Source organism: Podarcis melisellensis (genome assembly GCF_964234715.1).
Source record: "Podarcis melisellensis genome assembly, chromosome: 5".
Lineage (NCBI taxonomy): Eukaryota > Metazoa > Chordata > Lepidosauria > Squamata > Lacertidae > Podarcis > Podarcis melisellensis.
Genome location: NC_138537.1, coordinates 54,171,075 through 54,189,590, shown reverse-complemented (window position 1 = coordinate 54,189,590; position 18,516 = coordinate 54,171,075). Strand labels below are relative to the sequence as shown.

The window sequence follows — 18,516 nt, the reverse complement described above, 5'->3', positions numbered from 1 at the left end:
AATAAAGCATTACATCAATGGGGCATTTCAGAATACTAGAGCACCTTGGAATACAAGTTTGAGTATTTCAGGGATATTTTACAACAGCAGAGTAAAAAGACTCTGAAGGTTATACTTTTTCATGTGTATATAAGAGCAGGCACCTACAAACAAGTCTACACTTCTCAGTACTGCAAGGCTGCCTGATTTTTAGGTATTAGGGAGGGGCTGAAAACTAAGAAATCATAGCATGTCTGGGCTAATAAATAAGTGGATGGGGTTGCTGAAACTCCAGCTTTGACAGGTCCCAGACTATGTCAATATTCCCAACAACAATCTGCATTTTCCCTAACTAAGACTAACATTTCCTGAGAATAATATTACAGTTTTTCTCCAAGTAGACTGAAAATAAAATAGAAACTATACCCAGCTTAACTCTATGCAATCAGTAAGTGAATCAATCTACCTTCAAGCTTGAACTTCAGCATGCAGATAATTCTCTTTTACGGTTAATTTTAATTTAAAATAGGTACCTTTCAACAGGTAATTCTCTAGGGAGGCTGTGCTCAGATTCAGGGAGTGGAGTGGTTGATCCCTCTTCCTGGACATCCTGAAGGGGCTTCTCATCTGCTAAATTCTCTTCTCTGCATTGATTTGCAGAGGCAGTTTCAGCAGCATCCGTACACACATTTTGCTCCATCACTTGAACAGCTTCTGAATGCTTTTTGGCATCGGTCCCTTGATCACATATGTTGGATTGCAGAGCCGAGTCACCTATATCAGTGACTGATGTGCTGGTAATACCTGTTTTAGGGGTGTCAACAGAAAGACGTGCTTCTGTTTCTGCTGTACTCAGCATGATGTCATTTGCTTCTGCCACACACCCCTCAAGCACACTGGGTTCTGCTTTGCAGTCACCTAAAGAACCACCATCAAGATTTACTTCATTTTTTAAGTAATTGATTAGCCCATGTACTGCTGTGTCTGGTCCTTGCTTTTGCTCCTCAGCATCAGTTGGTACCTGCAGGCATTTTGTACTGTCCATGACATCCTGCTGCACCACACATGCTTTGTCCTCAACTGTATTCCCATCCCAAGGATAGTTGCAGCTGGATTCCTTCTGATTTTCACCAGGCAGCACCTCAGACTGTTCCATTTGTTCTTTCTGTGCACAAAGGTCATCTAGAAGAGACGACAATGCTGACATGTTCTGTAGATCAGTGGCACTCTCTTGGTTTACCTGGTCTTCACTTGGCACTGGGTCGTGGCATTGGTTTCCATAATGTATTAGCTCTTCTTTAGATAAACCTGGTTCTGCATTACACAGACTAATCAAATTACCTTCCTCTGCCTTTGCAGTGGTAGTTCTGTCAAGATCACTCTTAGGGACGACTTCTGAAGAGGCAGCAATCATTGCAGGCAGGTCATTGTCAGAAGGAGAAGGCAGGTTACAAGAATCTGCAGGTTGCTGCTTCCCTGCTTCCAGACTCATCTGATTCCTATCAATGTCTCTGCTCGCAGCACTCACACATCCACTTTCCTCTGCCTTCAGCGTTCTACTGCTTGAGCTCTCCACTTGGCTGTCAAACTTTGGGGAACTTGTCAAAGGTTCTTCACTGAAACCAAAATCATTGATAGGGATCTTTTCTGGCAAACTGTATTCCTGAGTGCTTGCCAATGGTTCTTCCTTCTCTTTAGCAGCTTGGTTGGAAAACCCAGCCTCTAAAGGCAACACACACCCTTCGGTTTTCTGGTCACTCTCTGGTTCTCCATTTTTATTGCTTCCATCCCCTTCTTCCAATACTTCCTTAAACTCTGGCATTTCTCTAGGTGCTGGGCTGTCGTCCTTGTCACTGGCACTGCTTTCAGCTGAAAGGTGGGGTAGCTCGGTAGTCAGAGCACTGTGAACTGTATTTTCAAATATTTTGCTGATATGCTTCCTGAAATCAAAAAAGCCAATGCCGAAGGACCTGGAAGTCGAAGAATCATGCTGTTTTTCAGAGGTCTCTGCAGGCTGCATGGGAGTCTCTGTTCCCATCTTGGGGATGCTGAAATTCTCTACAAAAACACACTCGCTCTTTCCTGCATTTTCTCCTGTGTTTTCTACTATCTCATTGTGCTTGTCATCTACACAGGTGATATTTGTTGCAACACCCTCATTACAGCCTGCTTGCTTACCGAGAGATGAAAGGCTCAGAAGCCGCTCTTCTAAGCTTGAAAGGCTGAAGAGAGATTCTCCCGAGCTGTCAAACTGCTGGGCTTTGAAGCTGACATCATATTCTGCTCCTTTTGTTTTAATTGCTGAGATCTCGGCCTGCATCTTCTTGAAATTAAACAGTGACAAACTTCCTTTGGACTGCCCGGCCCCAGCAGGGTCCTGTAAAGTTAAGGCACACTCTTCAGAAAAGAAACTTGGGTTGGGAATCACAGAGTCTTTTCCTGGGGCTGTCCCTGTGAGAATATTGTCTGAGTGTACTGCTTTAGGCCTTTTTGAATCTCTTGTTCTGTTGTCTACTGAAGTACCATCTAAGTGCAAGGCTGTAGCTGCTGCTGCGACCTGCAAATCAGGACTGGACCCTAACAGCTTCTGGCATTCTGTAAGTTCTTTTTGTAATTCATTCACAATACCATGATGCATGCAGTTCGTAGGCTGTTGGCTCACTCTGGTGTCCCAGTCACTTGAAAATGCCGGCAGAGCTGTTAAATCTGCTTGAGAGCCAGCCAGCAAAAAGTCAGCCTTTTGAGTACTGTCTGTATTGAGGGAAGCAATTTCTGTGAGCTCAGGAGTTATAGGAGGATATTCCTTTGTTCCTGCTTTTTCAGCAGCCATGAAAGTTAAGTCCTGTTCGTCATTTCTTTTTTTTACATGTTCATCTTTCATGGTAATTCCATCTAATAAATTAAAGTTCTCTTTTATTTCTTCTGCCTCTGAGCCTTTTTCTGCCAACTCTGTAACTTTAGACGGCAGGGCAAGATCAGTCCTGTTGCTCTCAGAAGCATCCTCTGCACTTGGCATTTTAAAATCCACTAGCAAAGTCTGTGGCTGTTCAGCATCAGCAGTGACAGTTTCCTGCACCCCTGGGATACATTCTGAAACACCTGTGTTGTTTTTACCTGTGCTGTCTTTCAGCCCACATAAACCACCCAACTGCTCATTTATCATGTCATTGGGATCTGCTCCTTCATGAAGACTGTCTGAAATCAAAGAATTCAAATTAGGGAGTTCTTGCATAGATTTGCTTGCTACTTCTTTGTTAAGGCAACTTTCCTCCACCTGTGGGTTTATTAGAGTTTTCAAGTTGCTGCCTTGCACAATATCTCTTGTGGATTCAGAAATACTTGGCAAAGGTGCGTTTTCATCTGTGACAGCTGTGGAATCATTTTTCATCTCCAGCCCGCAAACTATTGTTTGGGGTTTGTGCAGAATGTCTATAAATACTTTCATTTCACTTTCACACAGTCCCTGAAGGCTGCTGGGTGCATTTAACTCCAGTGAATGCTCTCTCTCAGATGTTTCCCTGGTCTTTTGTTCCTCAGGACCTGCCACGGTTTTAAGGTTGTTGCAATCCAAGTTTTGGAGTTCTGCATTCAAACTATGCTGTTGATCGCTGCAGAAAGAGGGAAGGGACTGTGAGCTGTCTTTCAGGTCCACTTGTGGAGATGGGATCAAAACATCCTCCACTTGTTCCACATCCATAACCTTGCTGGGAAGAGCTTCTAGAGATGCTTCAGCCTCACTGCTATTTAGTGGATAATTAGGCTCCCATATGCTGCCATCATGTAAGTTCCCCAGTGTCTGCTGCTGGCAATCAATCTCCACAACCCCTGAGCTGCCAGAATAATCCTTTTTCATACTTTGGTCATTGGCTTCAGTCACTTGATCCTGCTGCTCTTGCTGCGGGGAGGCAAAGTTGCTTTCGAGTTTCTGTGCCAAAACGGTATCGGTTGCCTGACTTTTCATTTCTGTTTTGTATTCCTCATGCCTGTTTTCATTCCCCTCTTTCTCATCTGCAGTACTGCTTTGCTCAGCAACAATCACAGGTACACAGTCAGCATCACTGCCACCTATCTGGCTGGTTTTTTTGCTTTCAGAATGGGATGTGACCTCCTGGTTTCCTGCTTTTCCTAATGCAACACATTCAGCAATCGGTGCCCATTCATTTATGTCCAGAATTGCCAGCTCTGCTTCAGGAACTGGTGTTTTTTCTGCCAATGTTGCATTGCCCTCAGATGTTACGTCATGCGTAGAGATGCCTTCCAGCTCCCACACACTTCTTTCAGCAAGCGTGCCCTCCCAGGATCCCTCTTGCTTATTTTGCATAACATCATTGTCCTCAGACCGCAGTAGCAGTGAACCATGTGCCTCTTCTAAACAAACTTCCTCTGCCATTTCACAGACAGGGAAGCTGAGCGGCAGGCCTTCTGCACTGGGGTTTAAAAGATCACAGCTCTGTGAGCAATTTTCCCCTTGTAAACTTGGTGCTTCAACAGACAGAAGGCTTTTATCCTCTTTGTCGCATGTGTCTGTTTTCTCTCTCTCCGAACCCTGACTCAGTTCTGGCAAATGATCTTCGGGTGCATTCAAACTATGTTCTGAACTGAAATCCTTCTCTGACGTGTCGCCACTGGCATCATTTCTGAAACTATTTTCTAGAGAGCTCCAGTAATCATTCCAGTTAGCATCAGGGTTGTCTCGTCTTTTGTCAGTATCAAAAGAGAGCAGCGTCCCTTGAGAACAGACTGCCTCTTCACCTGCAGTCGGACTAGTTAAAACTGGCCTCTCCTGACTTCCACCCTCTCCCAAAGAGAGCTCTTTGTTTTCCTCAGATACTATGTTTTCTTTTTTAATGAGCTGTGGAAGCTCCGTCTCACTGGTGAAGTCTTGTGCACTTCCCCCCAGTGATAGCCCTTTATCTGCTGCAGAATCTTCCTTTATCAAACACAGAAGCTTTTCTGGGTCAACCACAGCAATGTTTTCTCCACATTCAGTTAGTAAGGTATCATTGCTGCTGGCTGGCTCTGCTCTGTTCTCAGACGCAGGGCTTGCTTTTAGCTTTTCACTTTCCTCACACAAAGGGGACCCACTGGAAGGCTCAGAGGCAACCAACAAATCCACAACACGATTTTCACTTTTGGTAACAAGTAGGGTTTGGGTTTCTTGACTTTGGGCTTGATTGGGGCATTCCTTTTCAGATGGAGAACTCTTGTCCTTTTCTCCTATCATGTTTGTCAGCGGCAGATCTGAAGCATTAAATGACAAGCTGGGCATTGCAGAACCAGCCTCAGGTTGCTCCTCGTTCTTGGGAAAAACTTGGTGGGGTTCCTCCTTTCTGCTTATTGCTGCATCGCTGCTACATTCACGAATGGCGGCACTGAACTCATCAGAACTCAGACCATCAACAACTGTTCCATATTTTTCAACGTGCAAACCTCCTGTTGTGTGATAATTTGGGATTAAGGTCTCCTTTTCCATTGCCAGGCTGTCTGCACCATCTGCATTCTGTCCATCTGGTTTTACCACAGCCTGCTCTTTGTGACCCACTTCCAAAATTCCTGCCTCTTGGCTGGTCTCTTGAATGTTACAGTCGTCTCCCTCTGCTTTCCTCTTGGGTAATGGGATGACATGTGCCTCTCTCTTGCCACCTGTCTGTTCATTCTGCTGTAATGGGTCTAATTCAGTTGAGGTGGCTGGTGCAGTTCCAGCTCCTGGAATCCAGCCAACATCTGGCAAAGGAGTCAGTTCCAAACCAGCATTACCTGGATCTCGCTCATCCTTTAGTGGAAGAGGGATAGCGGGGTGCTCTGTATCGGAGCGACTGTCCAGAGATACAGCAGGAACACTGCTTATGTCTTGGTCATTCTCAGAGGTTGGGTATGACACAAGGGCAAGCAACCCTGCATGGCTTCCTTCAAGACTTGCTGCAGCGTATTCTTTAGGATGCTCCACCAAAGGTGGGCTTTTGTCTCTTTCTTCCTTGGCCTGTTCCAACATATCAGACGTGGCTTGCGCTCCTCGTTCGTGCAGGACATTCCCCACTGCTGTCACATCTGGTGGCATTACAAGTGCGCTTGTGCTGGGAGATTCTTCAGCAACATTGCTATGGAGGCCTTCGTTACTTAGGCTGCCAACAATGGAAATGTTTATATTCATTTCAGAATTGGCAATGGAGTGCAACACACATGAAAAAGAAAGACTCACACCACAGAGGTTTCAAAGCCATGCAGGCGCATGCACTGAAAAGCTGGGCTGTCTGCTTTCACGAGGCAAGAGACGAGAGACATCAACTTCAAGAATAATTCTGAGGGAATAGTTACATGGAAATACACTCCTACAGCATTTCCTGCCGTCTGTCACATTAGATATGTGGGTTAACTTTCTACAGATCTTTTTCAATCATTTAATAGATGCATGCTGCTTCTCTTCCTTTGCCTCATAAGAGGCATAAAATAAATCCTAAGACGAATGGAGGACATGGAAAACTCATCAGAACAGGGTTGAATTTCAGAAGGGAAACTGCAGTATGGAATGGCAATATTTTTTTCTCAGGTTTGAAAGGTTACGAGGTTCAGGGTTAATCTAGCTATATATCTTCTTGTTGTGGAACATTTCTGGGAGAAATTCAACGTAGCAGTGTGGCAACTGTTCCATCAATACAAGCATTTCAGTTTGCCAGACAGAACCATCCCCCTTGTGTACTGTTCTGGGGGCTTTCCACACACCTCAAGTCAAGGGGAGGGAGTGCAGAGGGTGGGGGGGGGAAGAGCCGTTGCTTAGTGGATGTCCTTGTACGGGCTTCTGCTAGTGGGACTCTGTATTTCCCTAAATGAAGGCTACAGTCTGAAACCAACTTACTATAGAGTAAGACCCAGTGAACCTTGGACGACCTTACTTTGGAGGAAATATGCTTAGGATTCTTCAGCACTGTGCTCTGACCCAATCAGTTGGAGCGACAGTGCGGCCATGCCTCCATCAGTACCATTCTTCTGACATAGTGTGCTCAAGCAGCCAATGACTTCTCCTGGGTGGCAGCTCCAGCTGCTCCAGTCACTTTAAGCCCCTCCACCTGTCCTTGGAGGCAGTGGGGGAGGGGAGAAGAAATTCTGGGACTGTCTCTTCCACCTCCATGCTTTCCTGCAGCTCTTCCCCACCTCTTCCTGCATCTCTGACTGCCCAGACTCTTCCTCTTCTCCCTGTCTCATGGGTGGCACAGAACCACACAAATCACTGGTCCCCTTTGATGGATCATCTCTTCTGCCCACTCTTTGGACCCCCTGCTTGTCCCTGACAGTACTGAGCACTGAAGAGAGTTAGTGCCTACATATATCAAGGGGAAAGTGGCTCCACAGACTGGAAACTTCCATAGAAAAGTGTGCTCCTCCCCCCACCTGTTTGTCACCAAACCTGTTTTGGCAGGCTATCGCACAAACAGAAAGGCCTCATCCTAAGACCATAATAGCTAAGCAGGTATACATGAGCAAAGGTGTTTCTTCAGATAACCTGGTCCCAAATGGTTTATGGCTTTATAAACCAACAACAAAATCTTAAACGTGGCCTGGTAGCAAATTGGCAGCCAGTGCTACTCTTTCAGCAGGCGTCTTACATGGTCATGGCAGGCTGCCCCTGTTAGCAGTCAAACTGCTGGGTTTTACACAAACTTCAGCTTCTGGACCAACCATAAGGGCAGCTCCGCACAAAGTGCATTGTAGTAGTTCAGTCTTGAGGTTACCAGCACAATCTGTCTCTGCCCAATACCAGCCACGGCCAGTGTACTATCCAAAAGAGGTTTTCCAGTGAGCTTCCAGTGAGACTGGTGGTTGAAAAAGCGCCTCCAGACTATGCAACTGTTCCTTAAGGAGGAGGGCAGCCCTATCCAGAACAAAAAAAGCTGCTATGTCCCAGGTCCAGAAGCCTCCAACCCACAGACCTTCATCTTGTCAGGATTCAGTTTGTTGGCTTGTGTCCAGCCCATTACTATGATGGGGCATTTGCTCAGGACTGGCCCAGCTGCACCAGATTTGGTGGTAACCAAACCTCAACTGTAGTTCTACTAAGGAAGAAGCAAAGCCACAGGGACTATTTTCTATCTCTTTCACTCCACCTATGCCAATGTGACACTGATGGGTACTTTCCTTGTTTATATTGTATATTGCACAAGTGGCGATCAACAAACAAGATGTCGCAATATGTTTCTAGCTCCTAGCAAAAAGGACCATGCATTAGAAGTTTTATACAGTACCTAGAAAAGAGTTGGCCCTTCCCTTCCCATGGGGTCCATTCCAACTCTATGATTCCTTTCTTTCTGAGGGTTCATGTATCACAAATTAAACAAGTGTGGGGAGACAGTATGGTTTTCCGATTTTGATAGCATAATAATAGCCTTTCAAATAATATTTGCAAGAGTGCATTGTTCCCTATGCTTCACAGCTTCAAAGAAAAAGCTGTGGGTGAAAAGCCCAACAATAGGGATATAAGAACAAGACTCCAGTAGACATAAAGCAAGTGACAAATCCTAATAGAGTTCATGTTGTTAACTGCAAATCTTTCTAAGTCTCTGATCCTAATCAGTGGGGCTTACTTCCAAATACATGTGTTTCAAGCTGGGATGCATACAAGACACACTCTCTCTCTCTCTCTATATATATATATTGATGGGCCACACTACATTTATGCTGCTAATTGCACACACCTACATCATATAAGATCCAACAGCTCCAAGCACATTAGGAGCACATTAGTGGGAGCATTCTCCTGAATGTAGAATTACAAGTTCATGACCTGTCTGGCCGCATGCTAATAGCAATTTGGTAGAGCTAGATTAGCAGACTCACTTACCAAAGCAGATTGGGGAGGGGGAAGGGGGGATTCTATGTGCTAAGTGGTTTACCACTATGCATTAATTACAGCACATTTAACAGTACCAAAGTCCCCCTTTTATACTTTATTTAGATTCAGTCTTTTCTGCTGGTTACCCTCACACGTAACCAGAACTTAAAGGTGTTACTGAAGTTGCATTAGACGATGCCAGTACTTGTACTGGATACACTTATCAGGTTTATGAATAGTGTGAAAGATTGCAGATGAGAACTTTACCCTTCATTGGTTGATCCAAATGTTTTATTCTCCACCAAATTAACATGCACTTGAAACCAATGGAAATCGATCCCTAGCAGTGTGTCATTACCAAACCTACTATTATAAGAGAAACCACAATTCTGTTCATGTTGCTTGGCCTGATGAGAGCTCTTTTCAGGTAAACACATCATCTGGGTAAGCAGGGACAAGTGCATTACTCTACCCCTGCAAACATACATGGAATGTGTCCTTCCATCAGTAGGACACTCCCCTTCCAATCACAAAGAAAAAGCTTAGGATCTAAACCATTATTTGTTTAAATATTGCATAGCATTGAGAGAAGTTATATGCAAGACTGATTTGGGTTGGATTCAATGGCTGTTTTCTTTCAATGGGTATCCAGGGGTCATTGGATAGAGAGGATGTCTGTTTCAATGCATGGGAAGGAAGGGCTGCAGGTAGAGCAAGGTGTCTCTGTTGCAGGTGCAGAAATCTCCACCATCACCCATTCTGCTCTGCCATTCGTACTCTACCATCAGTAACAGCAAAATGGGGGTATTCCAAGGGTCTTCCCAGGTTGAGGTTGGGCATCTGAGAAGGGCAAGTCTATGCATACAGACATCCACAGGAGCTAGAATCCTGCATGCTCAGGGTTCCAGCTCCCACAGAGTCTTCACATGTAGGCTCCCCCTTATTGTGTGTTCACAGTCAATGTGTGGCTATCGGGGAACAGGTCTGGGAAGCCAAGTGATTTGGGAGAAGAAGTCAGCAGCATGGGCTCACTGCCCCTTTCTATGTGTGCAATTAATGTAATAAGGGGGAAATTGTGTGCCTTTAAAAAGTAGGGTTTCCTTGCCACATCCTCAGAAGACTCTCCCCCCCATCAAAGAATTGCAGGAAAAAGCGGAATTTCACCCTGTGTGGATTTGCTTATCAGAGTGCTGCAGTGATGAGAAAAGTCATATTTTCTGGGATACTTCCTTTAACTCTGCAGAACATTCAGTTTATGGGCTGAACATATTGGAGCAGTGGGACCTCATGCGCACCCATGGTGAATTCACAGTGTCCTCTAAATGTGAAGTACACTTTGCTTTTCTATGTGCAATTGACAGCTGGGTATAATTGTAGGTTTCAGGCTAGTGGGAGGGGGCATTGCATCTGGGACCCATTTATTTATCATGACAGATATGAATTATCTGCACAGAAATCCAATCCTGGTGCTCACACCCAAAGGGGCAGCAAAAGAAATGCTCCTATGTTAATATCTAAGTGGAATGTTTTCCCACTATGGTTTAATATGTGGCTTTGTGTCGAAAATTTCTCTCGCATTATTGTACCCTTGTCCATCAACGAATGAGAAAATAAGTTACATTCAAAAACTATCAAAGGGGAGAGAAAATTTTGGTAAAACTCTCATAGGCATGGTTGAGGTTTTCTGCCATGGTTACTTTACTTCTGAGGCTGGCAAGAGCTGTTTGCAACTGACCTTGCTTTCATGACACCAATGGTCTGAAACCTCCCCTGGTACTCATAGTGTAAAGGGGATATCAAGTGGGATAATTTTTTAAAAAAATATTTAAATAATTCCTCCCATTATCCCCCCACCCACCCACAGATAAGGCAGTGCAGGTAGCCAGGGAGACAGAGTGCTGGAGGAAGGTTTAAAAGAAAGGAAGAAATACACACTACCCTCAGCCATGTCACAATGACAAGGTAAGCTCAGTCCCACACCAGATGAGGTGCATCCCTTTTCGCTGCTTGAGGTACAAAATGGAACATGCCAGCTTCTTTCCCTGCCCCCCTGCCGCCTCACTGCTGCCCTGCCACTGGAACTGCACCTGTTTCCAGCAAGATCTCACCAAAGTCTTGTGAGATCTCATGCACTCCATGAGACCTTGCGACATTTCACCTCACCCTGCTTCATCAGTGGGTTGGGCCTATCCCATGCCTATCCCAATTCTAAAGTGCCCAAATAATGAGGCAAGGAAATCGAAGCCTCCTTTGCAGAGGACTGGAAGGCAAAATTTGGCACCATCACAGTTAACCATCACAGAGGCATGAAAGCTGGAATCTCAAGTTGAAGTCTCTGTATTTGTTCACCAATGTCTTTTGCCTTTATTGCTCCAAAATTAGAGATATGAAATATAATCAAGGATTTAAAACAGTCAGGGATATAGAAACAAGCAGAACCCAAGCCATGCTCTGGCATTCAGAATACAAATCCCATAAGCAGCCTGAAACACTATAATGTGATCTTTTGGAAAGCCAGAATAACCTTATTTACCAACGGCTGTGCTTTCTTAGGGGTTGCAAGCAGGCAATTAATGCAAGACTCCATGTATAGATGGAACAAACAAGCGTGTTTCCTCATGCTAGCTCTAAGAGTCCCACACTTGGTAGTTGTTCACAAGGCATATTTTGTACCTGCTGATGACTGGGGTCTGGGGCCTTAAGTCTTCATTTACATCAAGCCCAGCAAAAAGAAGGTTTGGGAGAAGCGATTGGTAGGGCTCCCTTTCCTTCCAGTCAGACACTAAAGGGCCACTCCCTCTGTCAGAAAAAGGGTTGGGAAAAGAGAAACACACACACACACTCATACATTTTTCAGAAGGCATCTTTAAAATTAGAAAATCAGACCAGCATGCCGCAAATTGCACTCAGAAATTCCTCATTGAGTCCTTACACATGCATGTATCAACACAATTATATTTCTGAAGTTATCTCTAGCAAGACTAACAAATGTGCCACCCAGTTCAAATTTACTTCTACAATACTTCACTGACAACAGCTCCTTGCAGGAATGAGTGACTGCCCTAAGGACCAAACCAGACATTGCATCACATGCATATTTTTTAAAAAAAATTATCTTATTTTTACTTTTAAAGTAACAGCTGAAGATGTGTGTTTGTGAGAGAACAGGAACACAGCATGTAGGGAAGTGCTTAACAATTCCCCTTCTAGAGATCCCTTCTAAAAAAGCATTCCCAAAAAATTATTTCCTCAAGGGGATAAGCTGCCATGCTTCCCTCCAAGGGAAAAGAGAAGATTTAATTTTGGAGGGCGCAAAGGGTTAATAGACCCTTCCCATGTACCATGGTCCCAATCTTGATTGGATCCCTCTATGGCTACTAAATGCATTCACATAATGCAACATCAAGTTGGCAGTAAAACATTGCTTAACACTGCTAGTCTTCCACTTTCCTTCTCAAGCCTCCTACCTGAAAGAATGCCAAAGAAAGAATGCAGCAAGCAAGTTATATATTACAGAATATGCAAGCTTCACTCACTGCCAATCGGGCAGCCTCATAGTCAAGGCCACCATATCCTCATACCCCACCTTGATGATTTTCATGCAAGAGTTAAATACATACTTTGTTTACCCAGACTTTCAGAACAGGAAAGGGATTTGGCAATGTTAGTATAGTTGCTTGTGTTAAGCTACGTTTCTGCTTTTCTATATGCTGCTTTTAGAGGTTTTAATTACTGCTTGTGATGACTGTACTTTAATGATGTTGTATACCGCCTGTGGGAAATGCAAATAATAAAAATCACCCACAAGAACCACCTTCCTGGTTCTATACTTTCCATCACTAAAGTGGATCCAAATTCCCACTTCAACGTAATCATGCATTAAAAATAGTATGGTAAATATCTGCCTTTTAAGTGTGCTAGCTGACAATGTCAGAAGGTGGTTAGTGGAGTATTAAGTGACTTTTGGTTTGCAATGCTAACTGGGTTGCTGGAGTGGAAGTTATCTTGGGCAACAGCCTACTTCATCGGTTGCATTCTGTCGCAAGCCAAATACAGTACAGTAAAAAGCACCCTTTGCCTACCTTGTATCTGCTGCAGTTAAGGAAGTTGCACTATCTGGCAGTGGTAACGGAACATCAGCATCTAAAGGCGAGGTATCCAAGGTGACTTGTTCAACGTATCTGTCTCTGTTCTTTTTCCTCTGCCTTTTCTTTTTTACTGCTCTCTCATTGCTGGGTGGCTGAACTGGTTCTGGAACTGGAACTGGCACAGGAACAGGAACAGGAACTGGAGGAATATCCTAGAAGGTAGATGAGAGAGATGCATGTTCACTTAAAGAGCAAGCAGATATTTTAGAATTAATACTTAAGGCACTTTTAATGCAAAGTTGCTTTTAAAAAAATAATAATACTTAAATGTACTATCAGCATTTTCCCCTCCTAATTTCCCTCTGACTAGTGGGAAACAGTTGAGCTATAAAAATGCATAAAGAAAAATAAACTGTAGCAGGGGAAAATTGAAGAACTGTTCATAAGCTACGTATGATGCTCTGAGCTGGCCCCTAGAGGGTATCCTTATCTCTTTTTCCAGCCCAGCAAATTTCCTTGTGGTCAGCAAATGTATCACTATTTCTAACAGAGGGAGAGAGCAAAATAGAACTTAAAAAGAAACACCCCACAATAGAGAGGCAAAACACAACACTGCAATTTTACACACACTCAAAATAAAGTGAAGACAGAAGGTATCTTAAGAGTGTCAGGCAGTAGGTACATCTGTGCATGTACTTAAGGAAAATGCACAAAGTTAAGGCCGCATGGAGAGCATGCAAGGACATATCAACATGTGAGCAGAATGCCTCTTTTCTCAGGGAACAGCTGCACATGGTACTTTTTAAAAATCATTATGTGCAGACTCTGAACACAGGTACAGATGACTTGTTGCCAGGTACATGATAACATGTTGAACACCCTCTGAAAGAGCCTTATGCCACCTTAAAGACTAACATATATGTAAAAAATTGCATTTAGAAGGGTAAATTTGTTAACCACAAGATTCTTCTTTATTTGCTGCAAGACTACCTCTCTGGAAACTGTTAGAAACACAATTCTCTTCTTTTCCTGGTTTAATTAAAATAATGGTAAATTACAACATTCTACTAAAAAGAAGATCATGGGCAGGCAGTCTCCAAAGAGTGACTTTCTGGGTTTGCTAGGAACAAGGCTATTTCACAGGGTAGAGATGGACCACCAGATGTTGTGAGATGACAGCTCCAGTCATCCTTGAGCACTGGCTTTGCTGGCTGGGGTTGATGGGAGTTGGAGTCCAGCAATATCTGGAGAGCCACAGGTTCCCAATCCCAGTTACAGTGAGTGCTTTCTTCAACATCAATTTTCAGCAAGATTTAAAGGCCCTTTCTTATTTATAATGCAGTAATAAGAAACGTGTATGATCTTGTGTCATAAAAGAAAAAGAACAACTTGACACAGTGTGCTATTTCCCCCTTTAGATTATAGCCTTATTTTTGGTGAAAGAATGTACAAAGATAAAGTAAACACAAGCAACCCCAACTAGCCAAAGTATTAATTTTACCTTGGCCTCAGCTGATCAAGAGCTAATGAAATGAGATATTCTCATCTGCTATATAAAAAGACTCTCAGAGCCAAAGAGTGAGAAGCACGTCAATAAAAATCTACTTGTGGACTGTAGCAGATGCTGTTCAAATTGGGCATTGTGTTCATATTACGTAAGACTTCGCCCCTGCAAGTTCCTCCAAAGGCTAAGTTTCTGAACCTAGTTTTAAAGCCTTAGCAACAGTGTTAACAGCGCACTGCCACAATATTGAGTTTCAAACATTCCAAGCAGGCTGAAGCTTCTCCATTCGTCATCAAGCACTTAATTATGCATCTCTTTTAAAAGCAAACAAATCAGGTTTTGAACTACTTAGGAAGCCTGGAGGGAGGGTGGGAATGTTAATAAACTTTCTTAATTGGCTCAAGTGAATCTAGTTCCTAGGTGTACGCACACAGAGAGAATCTTCTTCCTGTGGTACTTTCCTCATTAAATGTGCAGCCTTTTAAGGCAGTTGTTGCAACATGCCACAGTTCTGGCTGAAAGTCAGCTTCGAGGAGTTACGCGAAGTTTCCATTCCTAATAACTCTGTGTTTACAGGGAGACAAAGTGCTGGAATCAATCTTAGCAAGGCAGACAATAAAGCTGTTCTTCTTACCTTTTATTGTCATCACATCTCCTATTGCACTTTTCTGAAGTCTGTGAGTGCATACGCACATAAGCAGAGAAACTAGCCTGGCACAAGCTTACGAGACCTTAAACCTTTGTCTGTTACACTCATCAGTAGACTGGCTCTGAAGCAGCCACTTCCTCCATAAGGAGCTTAGGAGGGACCTATCTGACTGCAGGTGGACGCTGGGAAGTGGACCAAAGGTCATCCCCATGGCGTCAGGAATCAGATTTCAGGAACAATTGCCAAAGGAGCTGAGGAAGGGAGGATGAACACATGCTAGCTCTTAAAGGCTGCCCAGAGCAGGCCACACAGCCATTCGGCCAAATATTACGCACATGTGCAACTTAGCAGGCTAGGAGAGGAAAAATAAGTATGTATGTAACAGTCTGGAATTTTTTAAAAAAATGATTTAATTGTCCTTGTTTGCAGCAGCCAAGGAAACAGACTAAGCCCACAGGTCAGAAATGGCTCCTGGACTACAGTGTTTGAGTTTATTACTGCGGTCTATGCGTTTGGGCTGCAATCCTGTGCACACTTACCTTAGAGTAAATCCCACAGAACTCAGCAAGGCTTACTTTTGAACAGGCATGTATAAGAATTGCACTGCCAGTCTACCTCTTTGACTTGACCTTGGTGGAAAATTCTGTACCATTGCCCCTTCTTACAGTGTAAGTCATGTGCAGTAAGTCATGTGCAATGTGATCCCAAGCATGCTTATTCAGAAGTAAGATCCTCTCTGTTCAGTGTGACCTACTGCCACATGCACACAGAATCGGTTTCTTAGGGGCAAACTAGGCAAGAGGGGTTAACCACATGTAGTTTATTTAGGTATCTGCTCTGATCCATATAGTAGCATGGGCAGGAGAAGAGTGAAGCAAAACTGACCCATTCACTCTCTCTCTCTCTCTCTCTCTCTCTCGCTCGCTCTTTGTGCTCCATCACTTTGAGCAATTGTCTCTCAGCTCTGGTCACTTCCTGTATCAAAACTGGACTGGGAGGAAATTGCCTAAAGCGATGGAGATGTAAGGTAGGGTGGTTGTGCTTGCCACCACCATGGTCTGAATGTAAAGGGAGAAGCCTTTTCTCCCTCTTTTATAATACTAGCACTTAGGGGTCAAATACTGGGAGATTCAATATGGGCAAAAGGAAGTCCTTTCCCATCCAGTGCATAGTTCAGCGATGATGTTCACCACCACACGATGCAATAATGACCCCCAACTTGGGCAGCTTTAAAAGTTTAGGCAAATTTATGGAAGGATAATACTACTAGTCAGTGGCACCTGCCCTGTGGAATGCCCTCCCAGCAGATGTCAAAGCAATAAACAACTATTTTACTTTTAAAAGACAACTGAAAGCAGCTCTGTTTAGGGAAGTTTTTAATGTCTGATGCTGTGTTGTTTTTAATATTCAGTTGGAAGCCGCCCAGAGTGGCTGGTAATATATTATTATCATCACCATCATTATTATTAGGCTATTATCCAGGATGGCTATCTCCAGTATTGGAGGCAATATTACTTTAGAGCACAAATGGCAGAAGTTCATGGTCTGTTTGTTTCCATAGGCAACTCGTTAGCCATTGCAGAAACATAATGTAGAACCAGATGGGCTGTTGGTCTGATGTTGATATGCTAACACTTCTGCCTATTTATGTTAAGCACATACATAGTTTCTATGAAAATGGAACAAAAATATATTTTTATATTTTAGTAAACCATGGATTGCAAAGCAACTTTGTTGTTGTTGTTTAGTCGTTTAGTCGTGTCCGACTCTTCGTGACCCGATGGACCAGAGCACACCAGACACTTCTGTCTTCCACTGTCTCCCTCAGTTTGGTCAAACTCATGCTAGTAGCTTCAAGAACACTGTCCAACCATCTCATCTTTTGTCGTCCCCTTCTCCTTGTGCCCTCCATCTTTCCCAACATCAGGGACTTTTCCAGGGAGTCTTCTCTTCTCATGAGGTGGCCAAAGTATTGAAGCCTCAGCTTCACGATTTGTCTTTCCAGTGAGCACTCAGGGCTGATTTCCTTAAGAATGGATAGGTTTGTTCTTCTTGCTGTCCATGGGACTCTCAAGAGTCTCCTCCAGCACCATAATTCAAAAGCAACTAGGATTCTATAATTTACTTGAATGATGCACTTGTACAAAATAAAGCCCAAAGGATCTAGATACATAGACATTTGCCTTATGCTGACCATTGCCTTATACAGACCACAGGTCCACCTAGCTCAATATTGTCTGCACTGACTAGCAGTGAATTTCCAGGGTTTTATAGGACTGAAACTGGGACTTTTTGCATGATACTGCTGAGCCCCGACCCATCTGTCTCATGCTCTCCAGTCTTTGGCAGAGGAGACAAGTTTTATACTGAGCAAACAAGAGTCTCACAGTCTGGTGGTAAGGAAACCCAAGAACTAAGCCATTTACATGAAATCAAATATGCCCCATTAGATTTAAAATAAAATAAAATAGTAACTTCAAAATACACAGTTCTCAACACTGCAGAACTTCAGGGATAATCCCAGAGGCAGTAGCTTCCCCAAACATTTGTGTTCATGACCTTTTCGTGTTGCAATAGATTCTTCAAAGAACTTTACACTGTTTATCCTCCAAACAGGTGCAGCACTGGCTGTGACAACTTGACCTGCTGCTCAGCAAGCGTAAAGGTCCCAGTCCTGTACATTGCTTCATATCTGATACTTTGCTGTAGTTGGGACAAATGCAGCAACCACCTTTTATAACATTAGGACAATTTGTATTCATCCCCTCCCCCTCTCCACAGGAGACACAGGGTAAATGGGTAGGTTTTCTGCTTGGAAGAGAATAGGGGAGATTTATGGAACAAACCTCTTCTGCCAATATCTGTTTGTTAGTAGTAAATCTAAAATGAACACTACAGGACATAGGAACAAGGACACAGGTGGGTGGTTTTAGATCTAACAGTATTACCAGTATGCTACAAACCTCAGCTAGATCTCTGCAGCTGAGACATATGTTACTGATTTCTTCTAAAACAGGAGTAGGGAAACATTTTCAGCCCGAAGACCACATTTGCTTCTGAGCAGCCTTCTGGGGGTTACATGCCAGTGATGAGAGGGTCAGAGGCAAAGGTGGGTGGAGCAATGTATGTGTACCTTTGTATAGTACAGTGGTACCTTGGTACTTGAACGGTTTGGCTCCCGAATAAATCAGCTCCCGAATGCTGCAAACCCAGAAGTAAGTGTTCCGGTTTGTGAACATTTTTCTGAAGCTGAACGTCCGACGCAGCTTCCGCTTGAGTGCAGGAAGCTACTGCAGCCAATCAGAAGCTGTGCCTTGGATTTTGAACAGTTTTGGAAGTCGAACGGAGTCCTGGAACAGATTAAGTTCAAGATCCAAGGTACCACTGTAGGTGTCATGGACTGATTGGATGCAGAGAAATGGTGGGAGGAACCAGCTGGGGGAACCCCCAAGGGAAGAAGGCTCAAAGCCTA

The 18,516-nt window shown here is 43.8% G+C and overlaps 1 protein-coding gene across 10 annotated transcripts in view; it reads right to left on the bottom strand.

Annotated features, from left to right (window-relative positions):
- The window catches only part of TACC2 (transforming acidic coiled-coil containing protein 2), a 153,379-nt gene that overhangs the window by 116,027 nt on the left and 18,836 nt on the right, over positions 1-18,516 (bottom strand). For 6 of the 10 annotated variants that reach the window (XM_081912584.1, XM_081912578.1, XM_081912583.1 and 3 more), the window contains 3 exons: positions 12,886-13,103; positions 11,477-11,602; positions 513-6,101 (listed from right to left, as the gene is read on the bottom strand). In XM_081912584.1, the coding sequence (XP_081768710.1) occupies positions 513-6,101; positions 11,477-11,602; positions 12,886-13,103 (5,933 nt within the window). Of the gene's footprint in view, positions 1-512; positions 6,102-11,476; positions 11,603-12,885; positions 13,104-15,029; positions 15,168-18,516 lie in introns of those variants that run through there. The other 4 variants (XM_081912590.1, XM_081912579.1, XM_081912589.1 and 1 more) reach the window with 3 other exon arrangements.